Source organism: Apus apus, chromosome 4 (assembly GCF_020740795.1).
Source record: "Apus apus isolate bApuApu2 chromosome 4, bApuApu2.pri.cur, whole genome shotgun sequence".
In the NCBI taxonomy this organism is placed as follows: Eukaryota; Metazoa; Chordata; class Aves; order Apodiformes; family Apodidae; genus Apus; species Apus apus.
The window spans coordinates 92,508,926-92,536,923 of record NC_067285.1 but is presented as its reverse complement, the minus strand read 5'-3'; the positions used below and the strand labels follow the sequence as shown (position 1 = coordinate 92,536,923).

General features: G+C 36.4%; 1 protein-coding gene across 1 annotated transcript in view; it reads right to left on the bottom strand.

The window, feature by feature from the left end:
* The window catches only part of ARAP2 (ArfGAP with RhoGAP domain, ankyrin repeat and PH domain 2), a 135,688-nt gene that overhangs the window by 87,601 nt on the left and 20,089 nt on the right, over positions 1 to 27,998 (bottom strand). The window contains exons 5-9 of the mRNA XM_051618653.1: positions 26,459 to 26,541; positions 25,434 to 25,784; positions 23,131 to 23,200; positions 17,708 to 17,828; positions 14,735 to 14,916 (exon numbers count right to left, since the gene is read on the bottom strand). Coding sequence (XP_051474613.1) covers positions 14,735 to 14,916; positions 17,708 to 17,828; positions 23,131 to 23,200; positions 25,434 to 25,784; positions 26,459 to 26,541 — 807 coding nt within the window. The remainder of the gene's footprint in view (positions 1 to 14,734; positions 14,917 to 17,707; positions 17,829 to 23,130; positions 23,201 to 25,433; positions 25,785 to 26,458; positions 26,542 to 27,998) is intronic.

The window sequence follows — 27,998 nt, the reverse complement described above, 5'->3', positions numbered from 1 at the left end:
ACCTTTTCATTATTTCTGAAGCAATTTGTGTGAGCTGTTGCATCAATGAAAGGAACTGAATACTACATAAAGTTGTACATTTTAACGCTAAGCAATTTAAAGCTATTACTGGAAAACAGAGTACATGACTTAGAAGTACCACAGTAATTTGCATAGTTGCTTTAGAAAAATACTAAAAGGACTGAGTTCTTCAAGTATTCTAAAATTCAGAGCTCAGTTGAGGTACATAAAAAGCGTGATTCAGACTATACTCAGTTCTGCATGCACTTTTTCTTGTCACTCAACATATGAGAAGAGCAACAGTCTCACTTTTGAGGCACACAAGACAGAACCAAGCATCAAAAGCAAGCCAGTTACACTACATACAAAACCTGCCTTGCTGTCTTCCCACATGCCCTGGCAGATAGCAAGTGAGAGAGATATAACTTCTCACTATGTTGCCAATCCCATCCTGCCATGTGAAAGCCAAGTGCAGACAAAGTTCCAGTTTGAACGATTATGATAGATCCCCCCCACTGCACTGCTCTGCAGCATGGAGCTTCATTCAGAAATCAGCAGCTTGTTAGCTAGAGAGGCTGAAGCAACTGCAGCCTGCCTGGGCTACGATCTTTACTTTTGCTCCTTAATGAAACTTCACAAGATAATAGAGTGCAGCTAAATAAACACTCAAGTAAAATTCAAGGCCTTCTGTGAGGAAGTACAGCCTATATTGAAGGCTTTCACTTTTATTATTCCAATGGCCATTTATAACTTTGCCTCATTAAAAGAGGCAATCATGCTCCTCAAGATGCACAATTCATAACACATGGAAATTCATTCCATTTCAGAGTTCATTTCTTCCTACTCACTTCACACATTTTTCATCCTAAAGTGATGCCAGTTTAACATAGGCAAAACCTAATATTATCTGGGGATTCCTCAATTTTCCTCACTTTTACTGTTTAATCCTTTCCACCTGCCTATTTTTCATTTAGCTGAAACATGTATCCCTATAGCCACCATCTCAAACACATTGTTTTAAATACTTCCCCTGTAATGAGCACTCAAGAGCACCTCTTGTTGATACAAGGACATTTTATAACATAGCTATTACTATTCAAATTTCAAGTAGCCATCTGGAGTCTTCTTTGGAACGGCTTCACAACTGGAAGCCTTCTTGGAAGATTTATCAACTGTTCTCTGCAGACCAGAAGGAGCTGTGTATTTTAAAAGTACCCCATACAATTACGGTTCTGAATGCGTATCTTTATAACTTGCTGAAGCTTTGCATATACACTGAGTATCTTGTTATGTATTCATAATCCAGACAAACTGCTAGAGGAAGGACAGATTGTGACCTTTCTTGTGATATCTGAAAATCTAGGTCATGCAAAATTGACGAGTCTCTTTATAGGCCTTTTTGTATAGTTGTCACTGTACATTAGAAAAAGATGGCAAAGATCCCCTAATGAACCAAGAAAGTCTCCAAATAATGGAGTTGCTACTTTCTTCGAAATTTACCTGGAGAGAAACAATATGACATTGACCAGTAGAAAATATCATTGACCAAGCACGATGCTTTTACTTATTGACTGCAAAGAGTAAGGTGCTAAGACAATTCATCCTCACTGTATACATAAAAACTTATTTTACTACCTCCTGCTCTAGTAAAACAAAAGTTAATTCTGTGACATCATATTTCAAAATTCAAAATAACTCCTAATTTCTCCTTCAGTAAGTATTAGCAAAAGTAACATTTTCAGATGGAGAAAGCTTCCAAAGCTGTTTTTACTCATGAATCTAATCTCTAAGTAATTTGCAAAATTCAAACTATTTACAAAAGACAATTAAATTACTAAGAAGAAGAAAAAAAAAAGCAAATGTTTCCATTATAAGTGGATCACTACAGAATTTCTCTGCTGATGACAATAAAACGAACAGTTCAGATTTCTGATCCTGCAAAACTGAATGATCCTTCTGGTCTGAGAGAGGGACAGTACTTTTTCCAGCTAGGGAGATTTTAGACACTTGCTTCTCACAGAGAAACTGCATTCTAAAAAGTGATGTTATGATCTTCAATTTAGAAGAAAATGAGCTATTGAAAGTATAGACTCACACATGAATTCTCATATGTTTAAGATATATTCACTGTAGCAAAAAGGAGACATGAAACCCCATCAAATTTCAGATTTGCTTAAAATTTGAAATTCAGAAACTTCTAAAATAATCTGAACCAAAACAGCAAAATAAATTAATTCTTAAGATATAATATATATTTAATATATAATAATATATATTTAGTAGAAGAACCGTATTTTTAGTATGAGCATGCATGCATAATAACTTTGAAGAACAAGATTTAGACTCCATGAAGGTACAGACATTTTCTAGAAGACAGTATAAAGCAGCAACCACTAACACCTAGAATCAGAAACCTAAGGAGTCCAAAGTATGATCTGTGGATTCTTCCCACTTCTGTAATTTTTATTCTGAAACAGTGAAGGGACAGCAGCACCAACAGTTCTGCCATACATTCTTCTGTGCCTGGAGCAAGAGAGGGCTGATGCCATGACAACAGCAACGCTGCTCAGAGGCTTTTGATAAACAGGAATCTTTCGTAACCCAGTCAGTCATTTGCAGCATTTTTCTCCTGGGAAGACATCCTCCTTACATTTAGTTCAACCAAAAAGATAAGGGGGAGAGGGGGCTGGTTTGCTTTTGTGTTTTTAAAGAAAATACTTTCTTTTTTGCTTTAGATTCACACATACTAATTTGTCTTTATAAGACAAAGATGAAAAAGATGAAAATAGTTGATGAATGTGAGGAAAGTATTTTGATTTTTTATAAAGCAAAACCACTAATGGGCACACATGCAGCTACTGCTTAGCAGCTACTCACTTTCATATATGTCTAGGCTTTTTGTCATGAAGGTAATGATTCCACATAAAGAAAATACTGTAATTAAAAAAAGCAAATACGTAAAATAGTTTCACAAACCAATGCAGTTTACAAATAAGCAATCTACTTTTCTTTACTTAAATACTGAGCTCCAATACTAAATGCTAAGAGTTTACTGAATTTCTAGTAAATCCATTGTAAATATGCTTTATTATGACTTCATACAAAAGCCATTACATTTTTAGTGATTTTATTTTAAATTTTCATTTTATGATTAAAGCTTAGATAAACACCTGTCTTGATTAACACAATAATCTATTTTTTATGAGCATCAGTATTTCAAAATGAAATTCTTTTCTGCTTATGAGAAGCAAAGACTAACTGAAAAATACAAATTGTTTGTACAAAGAGAGCAAACATACTCTAAAGAAAATACTACAACAAAATGAAAGTTCAAAACAAACAAAAAAAAACCCAACTCTTGAAAAAAACTCACAAAATACTCCTCTCAAAAAGCCTTCATACTCTGTGTTACGAACTAGAGAGCTAGTTGGTGGGGAAAAAAAAAATAAAAAAATTACATGATCTGTAGCTAATTTTCTCCATTGGTTATTTCTATGTTTATCTTCTGTTTGTTTCACCAAGCTTCCTGTTATCACAAAACGAACAACAGTGGAAGGTCTGGTAGGACCCAAAACAAGCTACAGACATGTGGCTCCCTTCTAGCATAATGATGATGATGACCTGTCTCCTGTATTCTTTTCACTTCTCAGGTCTCTCACTCCCATCCATCTTCTTACACAAGGAAGAAATACATCTAGCTTTTGTGAATTTAAAGAGATTGAAAAAGCAAAACTTGCCAACAGCCATCTTAACTCTGTTTCAGAGTCCAGTCTCGGGCTGAGGCAATGGTCTTTGATCACTATTTAAACTGTTACTCTAAAACCATTAATAAACTCCGAGTAATGTAGGACATAGAAGCTTAACCTTTACTTTTTGTAAGTTTACAAACTTGTTTACTCAATTTTCTATTAGAGCAGCCTTCAAAATCATGCAATAAAACAAAAATTATTTTGAAACATACACATATTACTATATCCAGATAAGTCAACATACCTTACAAATCAGAGATTAGTAAAGACTAGCATGTACAGTGGTAGCTTTCATGGAAAGAGACAAGAGAAGTGAAGCACTGATTTAAAGGCTGATCTAACAGCAACATCCTGACCTAGAAACCAGCAAACGGAACCCATTTTATGTCATGGTGATGCACAGCTATGGAAAAGCTGTTCTGGCTCATAACTGGAGGCATGTACATTCATCTCAACATACAAGGTGCATAAAAATTGCAAAGGCTTGACCAAGATAACAGTGTAAAAAAAAAAATCCCATGAACAGTAAAATAAAATGAGACTTAGTATTATAAAAATCACTTCATTTCAGGATATTAAAAATCCCAGGAGCAGCATTTTGTACCAGTTGCGGGTGAGGAGGATTAGAAAATTTTACAAAGATTTTTGAGAACAGAAAAATCTTCCTAAAAATCCTCCTATATTAAGAAGAACGGGCAGCTGCAATCTGCAAACACACTGAAGTTAAAAGAACGTGTATTTTCCCAGCATGACCATGGTATTTAAGAAACTAGGTTGAACAAGAATTTAGAAATGAAACAAAATACTGAAGCTAAAATGAAAAACTGGCAACTTTGACATTAATAGCAAAGCTCCCTCTGACATTCACAGAGCTAGAGATTCACCCCTGGTATTTGTGTTTAGATCCTACAAGTGGCAGATTTCCTTAAACTGCCCTGTGTATACTGAAAACGCATATTTAACTTTTCCATTTAGAAAGACAAGCTGCTAAAATAAAATCTGCACAGGGCTCTTAAGGTTAATTTTAAAATACATCTGCATACAGTGCAGGAGAAAGAAATTTAGGCCTGCGAATGAAAGACCTGAACAATTAGAAGACCTGAACAGCCAGCACCACAGAATCATGCAGAACTGTGGTAACATCTTCTGGTTTTGTACCTACAGTGCACTCTATTAACCTTTATTTGTTCTTCTTCCTGTAAAATTCCAGTACAGGTACATCTGCATATGTTAGAGGTATGTTTCTGATATTCCATACCTCATCAATGAGAGGAGAATGAAGAAACAGTGCCTCTGAAATAGAGTTTTCTGTAGATGCAGCACTTTTATTTCCACGTTAGCATTTATTGCTAAGAACACCAACAAAAGACACAAAAGTTTCACATCTAACTTGTAACTGTACACATTTACCATAGGCAAGTGCAAGTACCTATGATCATCCTTAAACCTTTTATCAACTGCACATTGTCATTAAATAAAAGAAAAAAGGCAAAGCAAGTATCATCCTTTCTTAGCTGTAGAAGGAAAGCAAGAAACAAATACCTGATGTATAGGAATGATAATGATTACAGAGTACAAAGAAAATACAGAGGAACAGCTGCTGCACTTACTCAAGGTGAAATAAGCCCTTTCTAGGCAGGTCACATCAAATTGGCAGGTACCTTTGCCGTGTGGTTGGTTTGTTTAAAACAAAATAAGACAAAATATGCAAGAACCCCCCTCACTTCTCTTTTTGAAAAAAGAAGTGCAAGGTGAAACAAACCAACCTGAAGTCAGAATCCATCTCCTACCTGGGCATCAGTGATGACCAGTCAGTACTGTCTCCTTTTCTTCTCTTATGGCTACTCAGGACTAATGAATTTTGCCTTGATCAGTTTCTCAACTTTGGTTATGACCCCCATCTCCTGGCTCATCAGTTTTCTTGCAGCCCAGTAAATTGGCAGCTGCTCAGTTCCTTCAGGGGAGAGAAGCGAGAGTCAATTGTAATAATGGGCTGCAATTACTCCTGTGTTGCAGGAACTGAGCTGCTGTTGCTGACTGCTGTCATTTTATCTGCCTTTGAACTTCTTTATGACCCCATGGCAAAGAATTACAGCCCTCAGCTGGAAAAAAAATCACACCTCTCATCATCACACAACATCGTGCAGAGCCTCTCAAACAAGTGCCAGACAGGCTGGTTGTGGAACAGGAAGCAGTATGCAAAGCCGAATCAATTCTACTAATGCAGCCACACTGCTTTTAAGACCTTTTCCAAACCTCATTCATGTCTCTCTCACACAGCTCTGCACACTGAACTTCAGGCTGCAGACATGTATAAATGTGTAAAAATGCACTGTACTGGATACAGACTCCTCTCTGCCTCATTGTCGAGTATAGAAACTTGTACAATTTGAAAACACTAGATCGTACAAGACAGAGTGTAATTTTGCCATAATCAAAATGGAGTCAAATCCAATGCACAGCAGTATTTTCTTAATAGCCTAACTCATCTTGACAAAGTAATGTTGATACTGTTTTTTGAAACAACTTTTATTGGAAATACTGCAGAAATATAACATAAAGGTCCCCAAAAGATAAAAAAACCATCCCCAACCAAATGAAAGTTGTTTGAAATGTCCCAAACATACTAATGTCACTAGGTATCACTTAAAATACAAACATGATTATTTCTACCTTTTATTTCCTGAACAATTGGCTTCCAGCTTCTCTGTTACTAGGCTGAATGTATTTTCCTTCTCAACTACTGTGCAGGCCTGTTTTCATGGTTCTCCAGCTGCCCATTGCCAATTGTTGTGGCAACCTTCCACCTTAAGTGAAGGCAACAAAGCCTGATTTTTTGCTACAATTCAGTACATGTAACTTTATCCAAATGTTTCTTTGAAAGTGTTATATATCAATCAATCATTCTGGTGGCTCTTTGGGGAAGAGGCACAGGTGGGGAAGGGTGCAGGACACACATGCCGAGATGGAAACAATTTTCGAGTGAAGTTTTCTGGAAATATCAGTATGACACTGATTTTTAATGAATCAGTTTTTTAAAATGCCATGTCTAACAAGATATTATTTTGCATGCAAAATCTTTAAGGAGAATTTCATTTGATAACAATGTCACTGATGTGCTTCATGAGGCAATAATTCAGTTTGAGTTGATTAAGTTCAAATTTGTTGGCCTAGCGATTTATTAACCAGGGACAGAAATTATTGCTGAGAAAGCACACTGAGCCACCCCCCACATTCTTACTATGCTGTAAATCATAAATTCCCTTCCTTTTGCTGTAAGGGTGGTGCACCTATTTAGATTTAAAGTTTGTAGATGTAAGACGGTGGAGTAAAGAAAAGAATGCTTTGTTACCATCTGAACAATGCCACGCTACTCCAAACGACATAAACAAACCAGCACAAACCAAAACCAATTTATTGAAGGTCCAAAAGATTACAATGTCACTTAAGCTACAATGACATGAAAATTCCCCATATTTTAAGGATTAGCTATAAAATGCTTATTTTAAGACATTCCCTTTGCATAACTGATGAAAACTCAAATGGCCTAATTATTTTAGTAGTCCAGTAGCCACTCCAGCTGCTCTCTACTGCTAGCAAAGATACTGTTCACATTTCCAGTGCATACCGTGCAGCAGACAACACTTATGGAGCAAGTGTCCACTGTTTGATTAACTGTTTGTAAGAAAAAAAAGTGGGGGCTGAAAGAGCATGAAGGGAAACAAAAAAGGAGGAATGACTATAATTTCTGGGAATCTTAAAAAAATTACAATGGTCCTTATTCTGCTGAACTTCAATAGAGATTGAAGAGACACCATCCAATCTTGAAAATGATAATGAAAGAACAACAGAAATCCATGAATGCCTAAACAGTTTTCTTTATGAGCACTGTGCTTTTCCTTCTTGTTCAGCAAGCTAAATGCAGTATGATCAATCATCTGCTTTTAAGTGCTTGGGGTTCTAGACATTACAGTGTCAGTTACAAGTGACATTAATGAATCACAGGCATACTCTTTGCTGATGCATGCTAATCCATTTTACTTAGTAATGCAACCAAGGAGAACATTTTAATCATCATAATGTGACTGCCAGTGCTCATCTGATCACACTCATCCCAGATTAGGCAAATCCTAAAGTCTTCAAGAATATTGCTATTCCACTTCAGACAGGACAAAGGAATAGTCTCATCTCTCTGTTTAACTTCCACAGAAGGGTATCCATAAAACTTAGCTCTTTATCACATGGGCAATGTGCCAAAAAATATCTTTCTGTGACACTACTTATGAGCTCTGCCACACCAATTAAAGTTTAAATTCCTAAACCACATGTAGTTAATCGAGTCGCAACAGATTTAAAAAATGGCAGGTTGGTAACTGAAGATATATGCTAACTAATTTAAAATTTGCAAAGGCATAACATGGTATTTTTAACTAATTAGGAAATGGAATTCACATACACTATCTTAACATATGTTTGTATCTATCGAAGCTTGAAGAACTAACACTTCAGTGAGGATTTGTTGTCTCCACTGCCTCAGAAATGCTCTGCTCTTTACTCTTGTAATGTCTTTGTAACTTTCCATAGATATTAATATTTCTGGTATAGTAATTAGGTTAACACCTGAAGGAAAGGATGCAGGCTGAGGAGAAAAAAAAGAAAAGAAAAGAAAAGAAAGAGTAATCAGTGTTGCCACTGATGAGTTTCAAGTCACTTCTGTCCCAAACATGGCAAATGCATAGCAGTAACAGATGGATAGGAAGAATGTGGTTTACATTGCCCTCAATTTAAAGTAGAAAAAAGCAAACTAAAGGTACTGAGTATTTTTGCAGCATGTTTCCTACGAGAACTGGTATGTTTACAATGAAACAACAATCAACTAACTGCAAAATACTATCATAGCTGTATTTAATTCCACAGTACATTCATCTATTGAAAGAAGCGACAATTATTCCAGAAATTTTTTTCAGTTGCATCTCAAACCTTTTTGTTGCACACACAAAAAAAGAAAAAACTCCATTATTTAATTGTGCATGTGTATGTGTGTGTACACACACTGATTATACAATCATTCAGATTCATTGAATGCAGAAATAACTTGTCCATGTGGTTTTAAATAAATAAATACATGCAGCCATGGTCCACCATTTAAATGAATGTACACATAATGATGCTCCTCTTCCTATATTTATGGATTTTGATCCAACAGATCATTTTACCATGGGATGTAAAGCCAAGCTAGTAGTTCTTAAATGCAAGTAACACATACAGCAATGGATAATGGTGTCAGGTAATTCCAGTAGTCTCAGAGGAAAACAGATTTCCACAATACTGCATTATTAGTGTAATAACCTTCTCATAAGTAGATCTAAAACCTTCTTCAATTCTTTACACATGTGCTGTGCCACTCCAAAATCTTTTTTCATTGTAATCATAGAATCATAGAATGGTTTGGGTTCCTCCACTCAACCTAATTTCCAGTAATCATTTTGCACAGCACAACAAGCAAAAAAGGAAGCTTTTAAGCTTTCTTGGAGAACTCAAGTTATTTCCTGTTTAGTTGTTTCTGATGTCATGCACAGCAATTCATCTTCACCGTAGTTTCGAACATGGAAGATTAGTATTAATTTATTGCCAAGGAACTGCTGGAAAATTAGTACTATGAGCTTAATCTATAATTCCAGCTACAGCATGATGAAAGCAACTGTATTTAACAGTCTGGATCAGTTGCTTCCACTTCAAGTTACCAACCTATCAATATATTTGATCTTAAACCAAGAACTTCTCCTGTTACCTTCACCTATTTAATGGAGTTCCAGGCCAGTCTAATTCATGTTTGCAAACAAGTTTGATCATAGTCCACAGCAGCAATCCAGTAGAGAACTCTTCTTTAGAGAGCTTCCCAGTTATTACAAATAACAGATTATCATCACAAAATATACAAAAGCACATGTGCTCTTGGGCAGGGGAGATAGGTAGGCGACAGGGAGAACACAGCAACATAGATGACAGTGTTTTTTGTGTTCTCATTCTCAATAATTTCACCTTCCACTGCACCACCCCAGTGTGTATCAGGCTCTTCCCTCTCCTCTCACCACCTTTAAAAGTCTGAAAGGTCTCCCCCTTTTTCCTCCCACTTTCTTTTGTTGACTTTAATTCCCTACCTCTTTCCCTAGCATCCTTTCCAAAAACACCAGCTGCTTTTCTCAGGGTTCCTCATTAGATCTCAAAATCTTTAAGCAACTATTTTGCTTTCTTTTCCACATTCAACTTCTCTCCCTACCTCTTTTTCCGTATTGCTGTTGCCATCACCTTAGACCCATTTCATATTTGTAAATATTCTGCAACAATCTAAATACATTAAAAAGGACCTCATGCTGCTTTATCATGACAATCATTACTACTAATCTTCAAGACTTCATTCAACTACTCTTTCCTGTTCACCTTCCATAATTAGACAGTTTCTACTGTACTTAATAGATTCTTTATATAATTTTTTATAATTTTTTAAAGAGTTACCTCTTTCTCATCCATCACATTCATGATTATTAAACAGGATTACAGAGCATTTCCTAATGAACAACCACCTTGCAGAGCATCATTCTGAATTCCCATTGATAGACTCCAGAAAGTCACAGACTTCTAAGTGTGTCCCCAAACCACAACTACATGGTCTCTGGCACTGGATTTTACAGAATCACAGCAGGTTTTGCATTGGAAGGAACCTTTAAAGATGATCTTATCTAACCCCTTGCATGGGACAGGGACATCTTTCACTCAGGTTGCTCAAAGCACTCCCCTTTAAGCTTGTATTTCCTAACAGAGATAAGGACAGATCACTGTTCTTACGCACAGAGACACATGCACATGTCCCTTCCACTTCCCTCTGCTGGCATTCACATCACTTTCCCTCTCATCCTTCCATCTATACTCTTATCACTTCTCTACAGTACTATTTCCCATCTTCAACCTGTTTAATAAAATTTCCTGTAACACATCTTGTGATGTTATCAAGTTTTGCTTTAAATGCACCATTAGCAGTAGAGAGGTAACAAAAATGACTAGGCACGCTCTTACTGGTTCATTCAACATGAATAAACATTTCCATCTGCCACAGACCAAATAATTTCTATTTTCAACTAAACAAAAAACCCTCAAAAATCAGTAAGAGCACTGAGCCAAAATGAAACAAGAGGCTTTTTATAAGAAATTGGTACTACTGCCTGTACCTAACGGAGAAAATACTCATCACCATTCAGGCTTTAACTTGGAGTCATGCATGGAGGAAAAAAAAATCACAAATTATTATGGCACTCAGCCATACATACCATTTCCTAGTCTTCATATTTGGTGAAGTTTTCTCAAATATCCCAGGTAAATACATCTATTTCAGAATCACCCTAAGTAGAAACAAAGATGATCCTGAATTCTCTTTATCAAAGTCAAATTCTAGTGCAAAAACTGTGAAAACTAGGCTCTCCCTGACTTTAAATACTAATGAATCTTAAAATACACCCTAACAAAGTGGGTATATTCTGGCAGATCAGGCAAGCATCTTTCAGATCCCTTCTGATGGTCACAGAGGGGAGGTTATCACTGACACCACCACATCAGACTGACAATTCAAGCCAATGCTTGAGCTGTCATGAAGGATCAGATGACATGTTTTTATTTAAGCACACATGATTTTCCAACAGAAATGGGAATTTCAGCAAGTTGCAGGTTGAATAAATTGATTCTGTATGATCTATTTTTCACTTCTGCTCCAGAGAGGAAGTTTAAGAAATTCACACTACTTGAAGAGTCAAAGAAATTGATGGTTTCATACTAGCACTACATCACTGCCAGAAGCTCAAGCTAAACCAATCACTTTTTAACTAGAAATGGGCCTGAGACACGATGTTCTGATCTCAATCTGAACTTCACAGAGTTCATGGTGGTTATGTTAGGATTTGGCATTTGGCTTAGGAACTTCTCCACTTTCAACAATGAAGAAAAATCTTTTAAAGTAACAGTGGACTCTCTTCTATGAAGTTTAACAGAAATCAATGAATCAGCTTGATCCAATCTCATTTCAACATTGTAAGAAGTCTAAATAGGTGTCTTTTAGCGCTGCAGTTATAATAAAGCTCTCCAAGTCTCTCTGGGAGTCGTTCTAGTATGGATGTGAATTCCAATATGAACAGGATTTGAGGACATCCCTGGACACATTTGCCTGGTAATTACTGACTAAAGCACAAATCTGAGACGGGGAAAGATTTTTAGAACAACAGAGCCATCTAATGGATTAATGCTGCATTACTGGGTTTTTCTTCACTGCTGCAGTAAAAAGAACTGTTTTCAACCTGAAAATAAAACACAAGAGGTACTGAGAGAAGAACTACAGACTGTGGAAACTTAAAGACAGAAGCTATTTGTTTTCAAATAGCTAGAAACTGCATAAAGAAAGAGACACTGTTCAAATGGAGGATCTGAAAAGAAACCTCTTAGGACCATTAGGTATATTTTTGTTTTAAGTAAAAGTAAATAAGCTTTTGGGAAGAAGTTGGTTTTGCACCATTGTTTGTAATATTCACACATGTGGAAGGGGCTGACAGACTGGCAGAACGTCTAACCTTCATTCTGTTTCAGGTTTTCATTCTGTTTTGGTTTGCTTTCTGCTGCACTGCAGTCACTGATCTCTGCAGAGCATTTAAGTAGTAGAATGGAATAAACATCTAGTAGAAAGGCTGTATAAGAGTGTGCTTTCATGATCAGCTAAAGCAAATCTGAAATCAATGATGTTGAAAGGGCAGAGCTGATACAGCTTACCATACAGCTGCACAAACAATAGAACTAACACAGACACACTACACACAAAATAATAATTAAAAAAAAAAATCTGTAAGAATGGACATTGATAGAGAGTTGGGCGGGGAACAGTCTTATCTTAGCCATGTAGCAGAGGAATAAAGAACCCTTCATCAGTGAATGGTTCTGTAACAGTATCAACATACACAGTCAGAAAAACTGAGTCATTATAGTGGGCGGAGCTGGGAGTGCCCTGTAACAAGAGAAAGATCAAAGGACTACTTGAGGCAAGAAAGATGCTCCTAATGGTTATATGCAGATAAAGTAAGAAAGAAGGAAGAAAGCAAAAAATGGATGCCTGATACAGGGTGTCTCAAGAGGGATACAGCTGGTTTCAAATGACCTGCAGCTCTGGAAGAGAAGTGCCTCCACAAGTGTGCATACCACCTTGAAGTACCACATTTGTTCCTTAATCCAGAAGCTCAGAACATTCATAAGGGAGCACCCAAAAGTATTCAGGGACATAAGATTAATGCAATATTGATTATGACAGTAAAGGTGGTTCATTAGAATGAACATCCACAAAGAGAGGACTTTTCACTGATAAGAATGCATTCCAGGGATTCTCACTGATGAAATACCTGGAAACCCCATGATGGAACAGTAACATTGAGCACTGCAGCACACTGAAGGTCATCACACAGGCAGAGTGTGTACTGAAAGTTGGTTAATTTCATTCTTTCTATTGGAATGATATAAGAGTACCTCAGTGAAATATAGGGTTTCTGGGTGGGGGAGGAGGGGGAGTTTGCATTTTGGTTTTATTCCTCCTTAAAGACAGCTAGCTCTAAGCAGTACTTAAATAAACAAACTGTCAGGTCACCTATTCACTACAATAATCAAGACTGCAGATTTCATTATAGCTAGAGAATACTATGCTCAACCGTGAAGACCACTTCCTCTCCATGGTGCACATTCAGCAAAACACATGATGCAGGCTTAAATTCATATTACATGTAGCCAATACACTTTTGGTAAAATACTATGTCTAAGTTATTTGTGGAATTTTGTTAGAGCTACAGAACAGTATAACTCCATAAATTGCATTGTGTTTTTGAGTACTTGATCGTTGACTGACTTCAAAGAATGTACCTGACAAGTAAAACTTCCTTGAAACACAGTAGGGAGAGAGAGGGGAAGAAAAAAAAAAAAAAAAAAGTGCTTTTCTCAGTCTCAAATTTCCTGCCATTCCCTGGGAAAGAATAGTAAAATCTGATACTGAACAGTATGTGATGTGGTCCCTCAAACCCATCCAAGTAATTTCACACTTAAGAGAAAAACAGGAGAGGAAGTGAGTTCAACTCCAAAATAACAAAGCTTACTGGGAGATCATCCACATCTGAAACAGGAGTTTGCCTGTACACAAATTTAAGAGAAAGTGAGAACAAGGAAAGTATGTAACAATACCTCCCCCAAACACCCTCCCAGGTTCCAGCTACTTCTCATCAATTTACTCACACAGAAACAGCACCTTCCACCTAATGTCCTACAACAGATTTTTCTTCCACTGGTTCACAGAGTCATTCTTAAATTTACCCCCCAAAATGCAGCACTTTAAAGAGCTCCACAGTTAACAGGATTATATTGTAATATATTCATGGCCAAAACAAAACTTGAAGCCCTGTATTTTGGGAGCCAAAATGATAGGCCTACTTCATGTTTTTCAATACTGGATTTATCTAAAACATTACAGTGAATGACAGAAACTGACCAATCAAGGGTCTTAAAAATATAAAGAACAATAATTTTGATCATGTAGTATCACAAACTACATTTTCCAGAGTACAGTATTATAGGACAGGGAAAGCAGTGCACAAAATAAGCCTTCTGATTTAGTAGAGTGTGTATGGCACACATTTTAAGAGTGAATTAATCCCAGCTCTGCTACAAACCTGTTGTGACATTCAGGGCTTTTCACTTCACCTCACTATATATTAATTTTTTCCATTGTACAATAGACATAATGATACTTTGTCTGCTTTTTGAAGCCTTCTGAGAATTGCAGCAATAAAATGCTACATAAAAAGATATGCATTTATACTGAAATGCACCTATTCACAAAGAGCCATCAATTTCCAACTCGATACTTAAATCATCTTCATAAGCATTCACTCACAAAAAGCATATGAAAAATTTACCTGCTCATTTTTGCAGATCCACACAGTATTCCCCTGAAGTAGAATAAAGATTTTGGCTTTGTATCCTTTCAGCTCAAGATATCCACTTTTCTCAGGGGCAACAGAAGTTCGAGACTTACAGTTATTATCAGATTGTGATTTCAAGGCATAGAGCATTGTATTAACCCAGTCATTCCTTTCTTCTAAGCAAGAAAAAATAAAATCAAAGACATATGGTTAAGCAGCATCTCCATTTTGCTCTATACATTGTTTCTCCTGTTCTTCCTACTATGCTATGCTGGTGCACAGTACAGCTATACTACATTAGAGAGATCATCCACCTTGAAGAGGAGGTGTAAATAAAAATGAGATCTGTAGCAGTGGAGATGTTGGCAAAGACAGCTGTCCAATTGACTCCCAAGAATCAACACACAAATGGGAAATTACACAAACTGATGATCAAGAATCATAAAATCATAAGTATTAGTTCTAAGATGCTTAATTCCAGACAGCCTGAAGACTGAGATTGTAGGCAAGTGGCATGTTCAACTTCTGGAAACCAGATCAATGGGAAAGAACTACAGAAGTTGCATAAGCAAAAATCAGGGAGCCTAAGTATCATCTGTCACTGAAGAGGCAAGCCATCAGTAGTGCTATTCTACATTTGGCCATGCTCTTCAGCAAAAACATTTGGCAACTGACAGTCTATTCCGTTAAGGTCTAGTGGTTAAGCTTGATACTGTCAGGGGCACTGAATAATGAAGAAAAGCATGTTTGAATATCTTTGCATACATTATTAATTTAACAACTTAGAAATACATGAACACAAGCAGGTGAAGTAATAAAGTTCCAGTTAGTCTGGTGAAATATCTGAGTATAGTGAATGAAACTAAGATCAATATACTTTAACACTGAATACTCTGAGTGAATTAGACTTGTCCCATCTGAATGCAACATCATTTGCTCTGAAGGACTCAGGTCGTAAAATGTGTTGGGTGCTTGGTGGGGGCAGGGAAGGAAGGAAAGTTCTATCCACAGTATATACAAAGCTGACACAATCAGTGCCAAACACTGCAAAGACCACTGCTGGAACAATAACATGCTTACTCCACAAATGTCATGTGTGCAACAAGAGGAATAAATAAATCTAAGCATCAGCAAAAAGTTTGAAGAGTAGGAGCAGCCCAATACACTGGCACAGGAAAGGTGATCAAAGTGCCCATCTTAGAAGTTGTGTTTTAATACATGCTCTTTTCAAGTACTTCAAAAAGATCACTGGAGTATCTCAGCACAGTTGAGGGAATCAAATTAGTCTAAAAGTTTTGGGTTTTTTAATAGTTAATATTAAACAAAATCTCACTGCATCTGAGCAGAATAGGCTCTAGTTCATTGCTGTCACCTAAGTTTTTTGCTCTCAAATGACCCTAAACTTTCCAAGCATATAGTTTTTCCCTCTAGATACTTAAATTAATCTGAAAATAATTCTTATATACCAAAAAATAATAAATCAGAGCACTGAAAGTAGAAAAAATGAGCACTGTAACCACTGATTGCAGAATAACAAAGAACACAGGGCAATGAAAACAGTGATGACATTCTTTGTTTTGACACTCCAGCATTAAAAAAGGAATGTTAATAAACAAGGTCCACAGCATGAAATATGTATGAAAGTCTCCATTTCAAAAATCTTTTGATTTGGACAAAAGAAGTTAAGTACCCTTCAAATAGTCCCAAAATAATTCACAACCACAAATCCACAGAAGAAATAGAATTAAGTAACAGTTTGCACATAACAGAAAGCAAGCAGAGTTACTTATGTAATTTACTATGAACATATCATGCAGCTCTAGATACAGTAAGGACTAAGTTACTTCTACAACACACATTTCTAACCACAGGTGAACAGTTTTACAGACAGGCCACTATGTCCAAAGACGAAGATGCAATTTCATGTATATCAAGTGCTTGCTCTGAATATATTTTATAAGTCAGTGTGAGCTGCAAACGTTTTTAGAGTATTCAAAGGCAACGGTCCATAAAGCAAATTATGGCCTTATAAAATGTACTGCACTAAGACAGTTATATTCCAATTTATAAACAAAGTAAAAAAAAAAATTTTAAGAGAAAGGTAAAAATAATAAAAATAGACATACTTTTTAAACTCAGCTAAGAGTATAAAAATGCCCGAAATTATTTGAGCCAAACCTGATAAGAAGGATTTGTTCACTGAGGCTGCACTCCTGTTACAGCCTGCAGCAAATGTTTACAACCAAGCTATAACCCATAAAAATGGGATTTGATAATGGAAATGCTGAGAGACCCTTAGCTATAATGGCTCTGGCATGTACTGCTGTAAATACATATTGCATATCTTTTTTTTCTATGCATTCCATTTTCTCTGCTTGTTTCCATAAATAAGTCATACATGCACTGCTATTGATTCCACGTTACAGCTGTAGATTGATAAAACATTAAATTAGAAGGCATACTAACTTCCTTACTACAACTTAGATTTGTATTCTCTGTCAATACATAGCTGAAAATACTGTATAAGGCAGTAAACAAAGACAAAGAAAAAAAAACCCAGATCTCCTTTGATCACAGAATCACATTCAAGTCATCAACTTAATTGCTGCTCTTTGTCAATTTTATATTGAGTGGTGACTTGGAGCGGATGGCTAAGAGCACAAAGGCTGTAAGAGCTGCTAGTGAGAGCTGAGCAATCCCCAGAAAAATTCATCTTTGGGAAGAATGGGGGAGGAGGCAGAAGAGTTGGAAGGTAGCATTCTCATTTTGGTATCTTTAAAGCCATTCCCCCAAAATTTCAGTTGTCCTTACAAAGCTCACATCTCCAGTTTCACTTTATAAGCCCAAAACAGCGGGATGCCAGAAATCCTTCTGCTAATATATCAAATTATGTTTCACAAAAATAATTTAACAGCAGTGATTACATGGCTTTTTGGCCATCACTAGAAGTACACATGTTCTCCTTACCTTCTTTATCCACACGGAAGACAAAAGTCCTATGGGAAGTGACAACTTCAAATTTATTCTCTCCATGAACTCTTACTGTTGCTATAGCAGAGAGCAGTATTATTCCCTTTGAGAACACTTCCTATAAAAAAAAATGCAACAGAAATCGTTAATAACTCTCACAGAAAGTTAAATGTCTCTCAGATAATAATAATTGCCATGATGTTTAGGAAGTTCACATACACAGGCTTTGCTCCTAGAAGTTCACCACACTATTAATAAACCTGCATCAATAAGTAAACCCCTTCACTACCTACACATCACCGGCTTCACTCTTCTTGGACTATGCACATCTATTGCCTTCTAAAAGAGCGTAAAATCCCATGGTGAGATAGAAAGCATAAATTTGAGATACTACTTCATAAAATTGTCTCATAACACTAATATTGCAAAGATCACACCCTCTTAAATTTAGAAACTAAATTACATTGACTATCTCACAATTAAAAAGTATATAATTATTGTACTTGTAGAATAGAATCAGCCAAGGGAACAAATTCTGCCGTCTCAATGCAAAGTTCCAAAGAATTTTTCTGATCCTTCCCCACTCCTTCACTGGCTAGCCAATAAGAAAAGTCACAGATCTTTTCCCTTAATTTTCAACACAAAGGGGGTCATCACTTTGGAAAAATTAATTACCCCTTCATTGCTAACAAGAATCCTCTAGCTTGGATCAGGTATGTACTTTTCTGATACATGAAGAAGAAGGAAAATGAGGCACCAATAAAATCTTTTGGTATAAGAGCAAATTTTGCCCAAAAATTGCTGATTTCCAAGTAGGAATCAGGATAACTGAACTGAAAACAGAAGGTAGGAAGAAGGAATTGCTACAAGTACTTTCTCCAGGTGCCTTGTCTTTCAACCTAATTAACCTAAGTATTCCATATGGAGGGTGCGGGGGGAGGAAGGGCGGAAGAGCTCAAGCAGACATGCTGCAGAAATACTTCAGCACAATTCCTGGATTTCACAGTTAACACTGCTGCTCCTGTCCCCACTGTGCTGGTTTTCTGACTAACACAATTTGGATATACTGCATGATCCAGATGCAGTAACAGACCAAAAGTCATCTCCCATGAATAATTTGCATCGCAACAACTTTCCTTTTAAGGTCTAAATGTATTATAATAGACTGTATACAAGGAATTAAGGAACCACTATGAATGCTAAGCATGAAGGATACAAAGATCATTTTTGTTTGTTTGTTTGTTTCCTGAGTCTAATATATTACTGTTTTCACCAAATTCACACTCTCATGTTGTTTCACTTCATGGTACTAGTATGCATCAGTGAATGCAGTTTCACAAACAAATAACAGAAATATCAAAAGACAGTTGAAGGGAACACGTTACTATCTTTACACACAAGAACTACTCTGTCACTCAGAATGATCTTAGTTCTGCACATCTGTTCACATTATGGCTGTATTTGTTAGAATAGAGATTGTAACGTATTTGGTAATAAGGTTGGATGTGTGAATTACTGATCCTTCACAATAGCAAAGCAAAATTATTACACATGTGATTTCTGCAAGTGTTCAGATATATTATGGTGTTTGCAGGCATCTACTGGCTATATTTGGTACTGTAAGTGAATAATTCAGACTGCTGGAAGTCACAGCTTAAAAAAAAGTTTCATTTTAAGCTGGACATTGTTTTGCTGTTCCTATTTATGAAATCACCCTTTTTAAAGCTTTCTTCTCCAAGGCACACACTTTTTCAAAGTTTAAATCATAATTTCTCCATCTTTTTTTCTGCAGCAACTTCTCTTTCACTTGCAAGAAATAATGCCTACTGTTAAAATGTTCTTGTTAATCAAAATAGTTTCTCTCTTTGACACACCCCAGACTAAAATTAGACAAATTATTTAAAAATAAATAAAACCAAATAAACACAGCCAAGAACCCCACAGATATTTCTTCTGTTACTGTGCAGTGAACAATAGTCTTAGGGCTCCTAAAAAAATTCCCTGACAAAAAACAATTTTCTAGTTGGGAAAAAAAACTTTTTTTTTTTTTTTTTTAGTATCAACTGCTTTGATGAAAACTTTTGCTTTGAAATACAGCCCAATGGAGTCCTCCTTGACAGTTCTGGTTCAGAGCTGGGCTAAGAGATCCTGGAAAGTACCTTTTTTGTACTTCTTTTTTTGGCTTTCCTTCCATAACAGATTAAATAAGATCTATTTCAAGAATAACAATTATTCATTTATTTTGCATTTAATTTTGTTCTTCATTTTGCTCACATGCAATGCAACACAACAAAATATTGAAGTTCTTCATAGAAAAGGCCAGAATTTTTTCTAAACCATTTATATATTTATCAGGGACCCTAAGAGCTTTTTAAACAAAAACTTTCAATATAACCAGGAAGTTTTTGCTTTATTACAAAGCTCATATTAGAGGACCAGAGTCTTTCTGCCAAAAGTAGGAAGAAATTTGAAACAAAAACTGTGTGTACTGGGTAGCTGAAAAGATTTCTCAAACTCTTCCTTTTCTTCTTTAGTTTGCTCTCACTTCAGTTAACCACATTCTGTTAAGACAAAACCACACAGGATGTTGCTCTGGACCATGAATTTAGAAAAAATGAGCAGCATCGCAAACTCAAACAAAAACCATTCCTAGGTCAGATGCTGTTGCAAAACAACTAAGTATTTTTTTTTCATATATGTAGACATAAAGTAGAGAAGATACCTGTATTGATTCGACATTTATGCACAACTAGATTAAGATTAAAGAACTATTTAGAAAATTAAGGCTTAAATCATTCAGAGAAGATTTTAGATGGCCTAACTACACATTTTCAGGAATACTACCCTCTGTGTCTTCCCTCCCCATCCTCCAATTGTTTCAGTCTACATTAGCCATGTAACACACTTCCCCTTCTCGAAAACCTTGCTCTTCTCAAGTTCCTAATTTGAGTGACAAATAGAGCTATTTAATATTGATAGTGTTTCTGGGTAAAATCAGCAGTTTCCACCAAGTCTATCCTTCTCTGCTTGTAATAATGAGAAAAATATTGGATTATGGATTGGTTTCCTTTTCAGAACTACTTTTAATCAATATGTGAAACCAAAAATATAGCAGTTCCTTTATAATAACATGCTTGTCTGTGTAGGAGCATCCTTGGACAAAAAAAAATTACAAGAGATATCTGGACATTAAGACCTAAAGTTAAAACAACTTCCCCATTGAAATGTATACATATAGCTAACCAGGTAGCTAAGAGGAGGGACCTGCTACCTTGCAACAAACTGTGTAACTATCCCTGTCTTTTACCAGAACCAGCTCCTGAGCTGCATGCAACTCTTGATGGGTCTGCAAATAGTTGCTTATGATGTCTAGGTAACAACACACAAGTAACAGCAGGAAAAAACATGCTAATATCCATCTAGCATGCATTATGAATACTGAGTGTAGGTGTAGTGATTCAGCAGAGACCACTGTACCAAAACCTCATGATCCCCAGTGACAAAATTGCTCACTCAACACGATCCCACTGTGTACTGAAAACTTCTGATAGCAAACTATGTTTTCCTCCTTTCTGCAAGCGAGTCCAAGAGTTTCATCAAATCGTCAGTTCCCAGAATTTGCTTCAGGCCTCACAGTTCTCAGACATACAAAGTTCCTAGAATATGTGACTCAACAAGTTAACAAGTTAAGACACCCAGATTGGGTCAAACTGTACACATACACACAGCCCAACCAGCATCTCTTGCAGTCCTAGGAGTAAGAGCAGAAAATCTCCAAGAAACTTCAGACCAAGCATTTTGCAAGCTCCTGATATTCTAACCTATCGGAAAGGTAATTTAATGGAGGATGCAGAGTTGGTTGCCTTCTATGCATATTGTGACACAATAAATATTCCCTTGAGCAGAAGGGAAGACTTCTGGAATCCCCTACAACAGATGGATGTATAACAAGTACTGCTCTAGAATAACTCACCTATCATAAACTTTTTCAATGGCCTTAAAAAAAAAAAAAAAAGCCCAGTGAAGATATAATATTCTGCATTAGCATTTCTTTCCTTAATTAGGCTACAGATAGGTTAAGCAAATCCCAACGCTGTATTTTTCAAGTCTTTTTTAAAACTAACCCAGGTTTTCTGCTTCTCTGAAGCCCTGGCACAAATAACACAGAGGGGTAACATTTTTTTGTCACTGCAATCCAGATTTTATATTATTCCCTTCATCTACAAAATCATGCCTTATACCATGAGTGAAGCAAAGTAAGCAGGTAAAACTAGATTGTTTCATGTTCATAATCGATAGGCACAAAGATCAATGTAAGTAATTTTTTGAGCTTGTTCTTAAATTTCTCTGGTGCCCTCAGGAAACAAGAAGTCTTTTCCTACTCCAGTTCTACTTTCCTCATAATGTGCTAAAATCAGTCTAAGAGTGTGCACATTATAAAGCATCTATAGGACTCTTATTGATTACCACCACCCAAGATACTGCTCAGGAACTTTTACCTGAAATTGTATTTTTTTCCTAATATGCATCTTGAACAGGAAATGCTTTCCAGCATTTCAGACAACACACATGCATATAACCTCATCTCCACCAAACACACGTATTATACAATCATCTATGATTTTTGAGTTTGAGAAGTGCTTAATTTCTTCCAATCTTGTTTAAAGATGGGTCTCAAAAAGAAAGTTTCAATTGTGAAAAAAAGGTATCAAATATAAAAAAAGTCTTTCATAAATCTCAATTTCACAGATGGAATACACATTGTTTTAAAACCAGGATTTACAAATCCATTTTTGTATCAAATATCAGAAAAGAACTACTTTAATAAAGCAACTCATGAGTCTGCAAATGTTTCAGCATGATTCCATCCTTAGGTACAGAAATAAGGACCAGCCACTGACCACATAGTACTACACCAATTTTAAACACACGCATTCAAACAAAACCTAGTCCAATGACGTGATTATCCTTGAAGACCATCAGGAAAAAGACTTTTTCAATTAACAAGTAAGCAAGTGTATGGGCTTTTTGATTTTTACAAGGTGCCAAACATAATTTCTCTCTCAAAATCTCCAGCATGCTGGGTTCACATGACATTTTGCAACCAACATCAAAATAACATTGGATCTTTTAAACGTGTTTTCAAGATCCTGTTCTGTTCTGCAGAATGCAGTGGTGTCAGTCTCTCAATAAAGTATGAAGTTCAGATGATAGGACAGAAATACAAACTCTTCTAGAAAACAAAAGGATTAACAAAACATGCAGATCTCAAGCTCACCTTAAAATATTTAACAGTGTCCCAAACTAATGGTCTGCAATTTAAAATTAATTTAAGATTCATATTAATCTGTAATTATTTCTTAATTTCTTCATGGTAAGAATGCATTTTGTCCTGAACATAACCAGAACATATCACTTACCTTTTCATTATTGTAATAAGAAATGCTGTCTCCATCAAACTTAACCCAGCGCTTCTGAAACATATGTTTGCTGTGAACCAAAAATTAATACACTTAGAATCATAAACACAAACTAACACCGGCTTTTAAGACTGTCTCAAGCAAAAAATTATATAAACATGAAATCATGGTTAGCTTCCTGTGTTTTGGCCTAAAAGTTTTTATAATTAAAATAAACCTTAGCCCTACAATATATTTTCAAAAGAATGTTTATTTCAAATATAATAAAAACAGTTGGAAACTAGAAGTGCAGCATTACCGAACTTCTTTCATAAATCACTGTCGTCGTGTTCTTAATCAATTCAGTCTCCTTTCTGTCTATTTCCTTCCCATGTGCTCTATATCTCATCTCAACTGATAGATGAAAAAGAAGTTTCAATTATGCAATTTTGCTTGAAACTAACAAGTATGAGAACTCACTATTTTTACCACAGACAAAAGAATATTCTGAACACAGTGTCACAAGTGCTACGAGCCCTGCAAGATACTTTCCAAAGGAAGAAAGCTGATAATCTAAAACAACTTTCTCATTGCCATATTTATGAGGAAGACATCCTCTTCTGTGGCCAAGGAATAAACAGTGCTCCCAGCAAATCACTCAACAAGTACAACATGAAATTTTCAATCTGTGTTATGAAATGGTCATGATAAACGAGAAGCTCATTTGATTATTTTAGTTTGCCATTGACTCATGCTCTTTAAGTACCTCCTAAAAATCATTTTCACATGAAGCTGAAGTAGTCTGTTACGCTCACTAAAAATGCTGACAGCCTATTAGCTATTATCTATAAATGCTTCAATTCTAAAATCACAGAATCATAGAAAGGTTAGAGTTGGAAGGGACCTTAAAGATCAGGTAGTTCCAAACCCCCTGCACAGGCAGGGACACCTCCCACTAGATCAGGTTGCTTAGAGCCCGATCCAACCTGGCCTTGAATACTGCCAGGGATGAGGCTTCCATGACTTCCCTGGGCAGCCTGTTCCAGTGCCTTAGCACCCTCATCATAAAGAATTTCTTCCTAATGTCTAATCTAAATCTCTGCTCTTCAAGTTTTAAATCATTGCCCCTTGTTCTCCCGCTACATTCCCCTGCAAAAAGTCCTACCCCAGCTTTCTTGTAGCCCCCCTTCAGGCATTGGAAAGCCACTATACAGTCACTTGGGATCCTCCTCTTCTCCAGGCTGAAGAACTCCAACTTCCTCAGCCCGTCTTTATTGGGCAGGTGCTCCAGCCCTCTGATCATTTTTGTTACCGTCCTCTGGGCACGTTCAAGGAGCTCTATGTCATTCTTATGTTGGGGGCTCCAGAACTGGACACAGTATTCCTCTCCTCACAAGAGCTGAGTAGAAGGGGAGAATCACTTCCCTTGTCCAGCTTGCCAAACTTCTTTTGAAGTTCTTTTGATGCAGCCCAGGACACAACTGCCCTTCTGGGCTGCAAGTGCACACTGCAGCCCATGTTGAGCTTCACATCCACCATCAACCCAAAGTCCTTCTCTGCAGGGTTGCCCTCAAACCTTTCTCTTCCCAACCTGTATTCGTGCATGGGATTGCCTTGACCCAGGTGCAAAACTGTGCACTTGGCCTTGTTGAACTTCATGCATTTTGCATGAGCCCACTTCTCGAGCCTGTCAAGGTCCCTGTGGATGGCATTCCTTCTCTCCACTGTGTTAACTTCACAACAGTTTGGCGTGATCAGCAAACTTGCTATCTATTAAACAAATTAATTAAGCAAGAACAAGACCCCACTTTAACATCTCTTTCCTGAAAATTATTTCCTCTCCTGCTAGATGAGCGTTTAGCTTCAGGATTAGTAGACTGTGATAGTTTATCAAAACTTTAATCAAATAGCAGCACTGGCTTAATTAACTTGTGTTATATTACTACAACAAATAATAATTTCTCATAACTTGGAAAGGCCAATGTAAAAATCTATTTTCCATTAAAATGTCAATAAACTTCAAGATGATGCAGGGAAAAAAAGTAAACCTAAGTACCACCTACAATGTGAGTAAACCGAATGACTTTACAATTTGTAGTGAGTCAACTAAAGACAAGCTGCACTTCTCCATCTCTTAAATAAACTCTAGAATAGGCAACATAATTAAAAACAAGTAAGTCCGAAAAGCCCTATGCTCTTGCAACAAAACCAGTTCCCTTGTCCTTTCCCACCACAAACTGTAAGCAGTGACCAACTACAAACTTAACATCTCTCATGCAAACAAACGTTTCACAATTATACAGTAATCACTGCAAATACCATACCCTTGAGGGGATAATTTATCCAGCCATCCTGCTTTAACCTTCTTTACTGATGATCCATAAAAACAAGCATAGGGTGTTATTGATTCGTTTCCAATCAAGACTTGATCTCCATCAAATTGCTGAAAATGCATTTGTTCACTGACCAAACGATCTGAATGTCCACTTCTTATCTTATTACAAGAGGCAGAGTGTGGTTTTGCTTTATTTTTCTTTTTCTTTAATGGCAAAGAACACCGTTCCACAACTGAATACACAGATTCACTTTCAGATTCTTCTGGTGTTAATGATTTGTTTTCTTGAGACCGGGATTCAGGTTTTGCAAATTCCTTCTTCTCCTCTTGATTACTAGAACTAGAAAGAAAAGGTGCATTTTACTCTTCATGTATTGCTATGACACACAATAAAAGTATTATTTAATTAAAATCAAATTATTGATTAGAAAAAATATTAGCAAGACATACTACGAATGTATTTATAACCTGTTCAAGCATTGTAATAACAACAGACATGCTAAGCACCGTGTATCTTATAACTGCGACCATATTGAATCCTACTTTCTCCATACAACAGAACTGGCAGCAAGGTAACACTTGCTGGTTCCTTTAAAAACCTGCAATGGAATTTAAAATTAATTCTCCTTTCTCAGAAAACTAGCTTCACTCATTTTAATATTTTGGAGGACTTGCACTACCATCTCTCTTCCCTCTCTGACCTCAACAGAAGCCACGTACAGACTGGAGACTTAAGGAGCACATTAGCTTCCTTTTCATCAAACCATCTTCCTTGTTCTGACTGAGGAGAAAAAGGACATCTTCCAAATACACAAAAGGTTCTGAAACCTGGGTTAGATGATCTCAGGATGGCCACAGAGCGAAACTTCACCTCCTACAGCACAGGGTAAAGGCTCAAATAGGAAAAAAAAATTGTCATAGTTGTGCCTTTAGAGGTAGAGACCTACTTGTGGTATCAACAAATAACTCTTTCCTCTTTATGTTTTGAATTTATAAATAACTATTATTTAATACCATTGATTCTTGAAAGAATACTCTTCATTCATTCCTAGATCCAATTTATTTTCACAAGCCAGGAATTCATTTCCATGAAGTTCCTAGAAAAGAAATACATTGTAACCAACATTTGAACTGAAAAAGAATTGCTTAAATTACTGCAGATCTAAATCACGTAAACAACAGCCTAACTACCAAAGCTATTCTTTGCCACATTTTCAAATGTGCATTTGAAAGATCATGTATTTTAAAGTGTTTTAAGATATGTTATTTTCAATATTTCCATTTTAAATAATTCTACTCATGTAAAACATTTGAACATACTCCCAAAATGCCTGATACAAACAAATCAGACAAAGAAATTAGGTGCATAGAAATATCAGTGCTGTAATTCTTCTTGAAGTACTACTGAATTTTGTTTTTACCTTTAAATTTTCTAAGCTCAAGAGCCACATGTTGTCTACCATTTATGTTTTGCTACTGGTATCCTATCTTTTACATACATGCTTCTCCAAATTAAATGTACAGCCTTCATGGTACACTAAAGGTAAAAGAATGGCAAATTCATATTCCTACAGCAAGACTGAATTCAGCCATATCAAATATATCTTGCATTTTCTTGCCAACCTCTTCTTCCTAAAAGTCACATTTATTAATGTTTGTTTAGAAATCTTTATAGCAAACTGCCTGCAGTATATAAAATGTGACCAGTGTTAACACTGTTCAAGAACATTACATTCCATACTTCCTAAACTTGATCTGACAATCATATTGCATTACTAAGCTTCTCAATACTTGTCTTTCTTCCAAAAAAAGAAAAAAAAAAAGCCCACATAACTAAAGCTAATATCTTGCTGCTTTATGATGAAAGCATTTTAATTTACTCATTTAAGCTCTAATGTATATGATAAGAAGCTAAAGAGTGGCAGAAAAAAGTGGATAAACTTTCACTACGGTTGCCTTTTTTTTTTTTTTTCTGAGCAGCAGTACCTCATCTTGTACTTGAGGGTTGTACTTTGACAGTATGAAAAGGGAAGCTAAAAAAAAGCACATAGCCCAAAGCTGGGTATGTGCACACTGCAGCAAAAACTGTGGAAACCACAGGCTTCTGCTAGGATAAATGTAGGTGAACAGGTCTGCCTTCCCCTGCCAGCCAGATCCACTATTTGAAAAACAACCAAAAAACAACCACCACCTTCATATAACTATGTTGTAGCACCAAGGATTAGAAGAAAAAAAATATCAAAAAACCACAAACACCAAAAAAAACAACCAAACAAAAAGCAAATAAAAACCCCAAACCAAACAAAAAAACCCCAACCAAACAAAAAAATGCCACAAACAAACAAAACACCAAAACCCAACAAACAAATTGCAAACAATCTGAACAGAAAACTAAAAAGAAAACTGTCCACTGCTTATCAGTTGCTTAGATTGACTGGATTCTCACAAAAGGAGGGAAAATGACAGTGTCCCTCTTCTATGCAATAGTCAAGAGGCTAATACCATCGCCCAAGAATCGGCAATTTTCTTCAGAGAAAAAATGGTCAGCATCTTT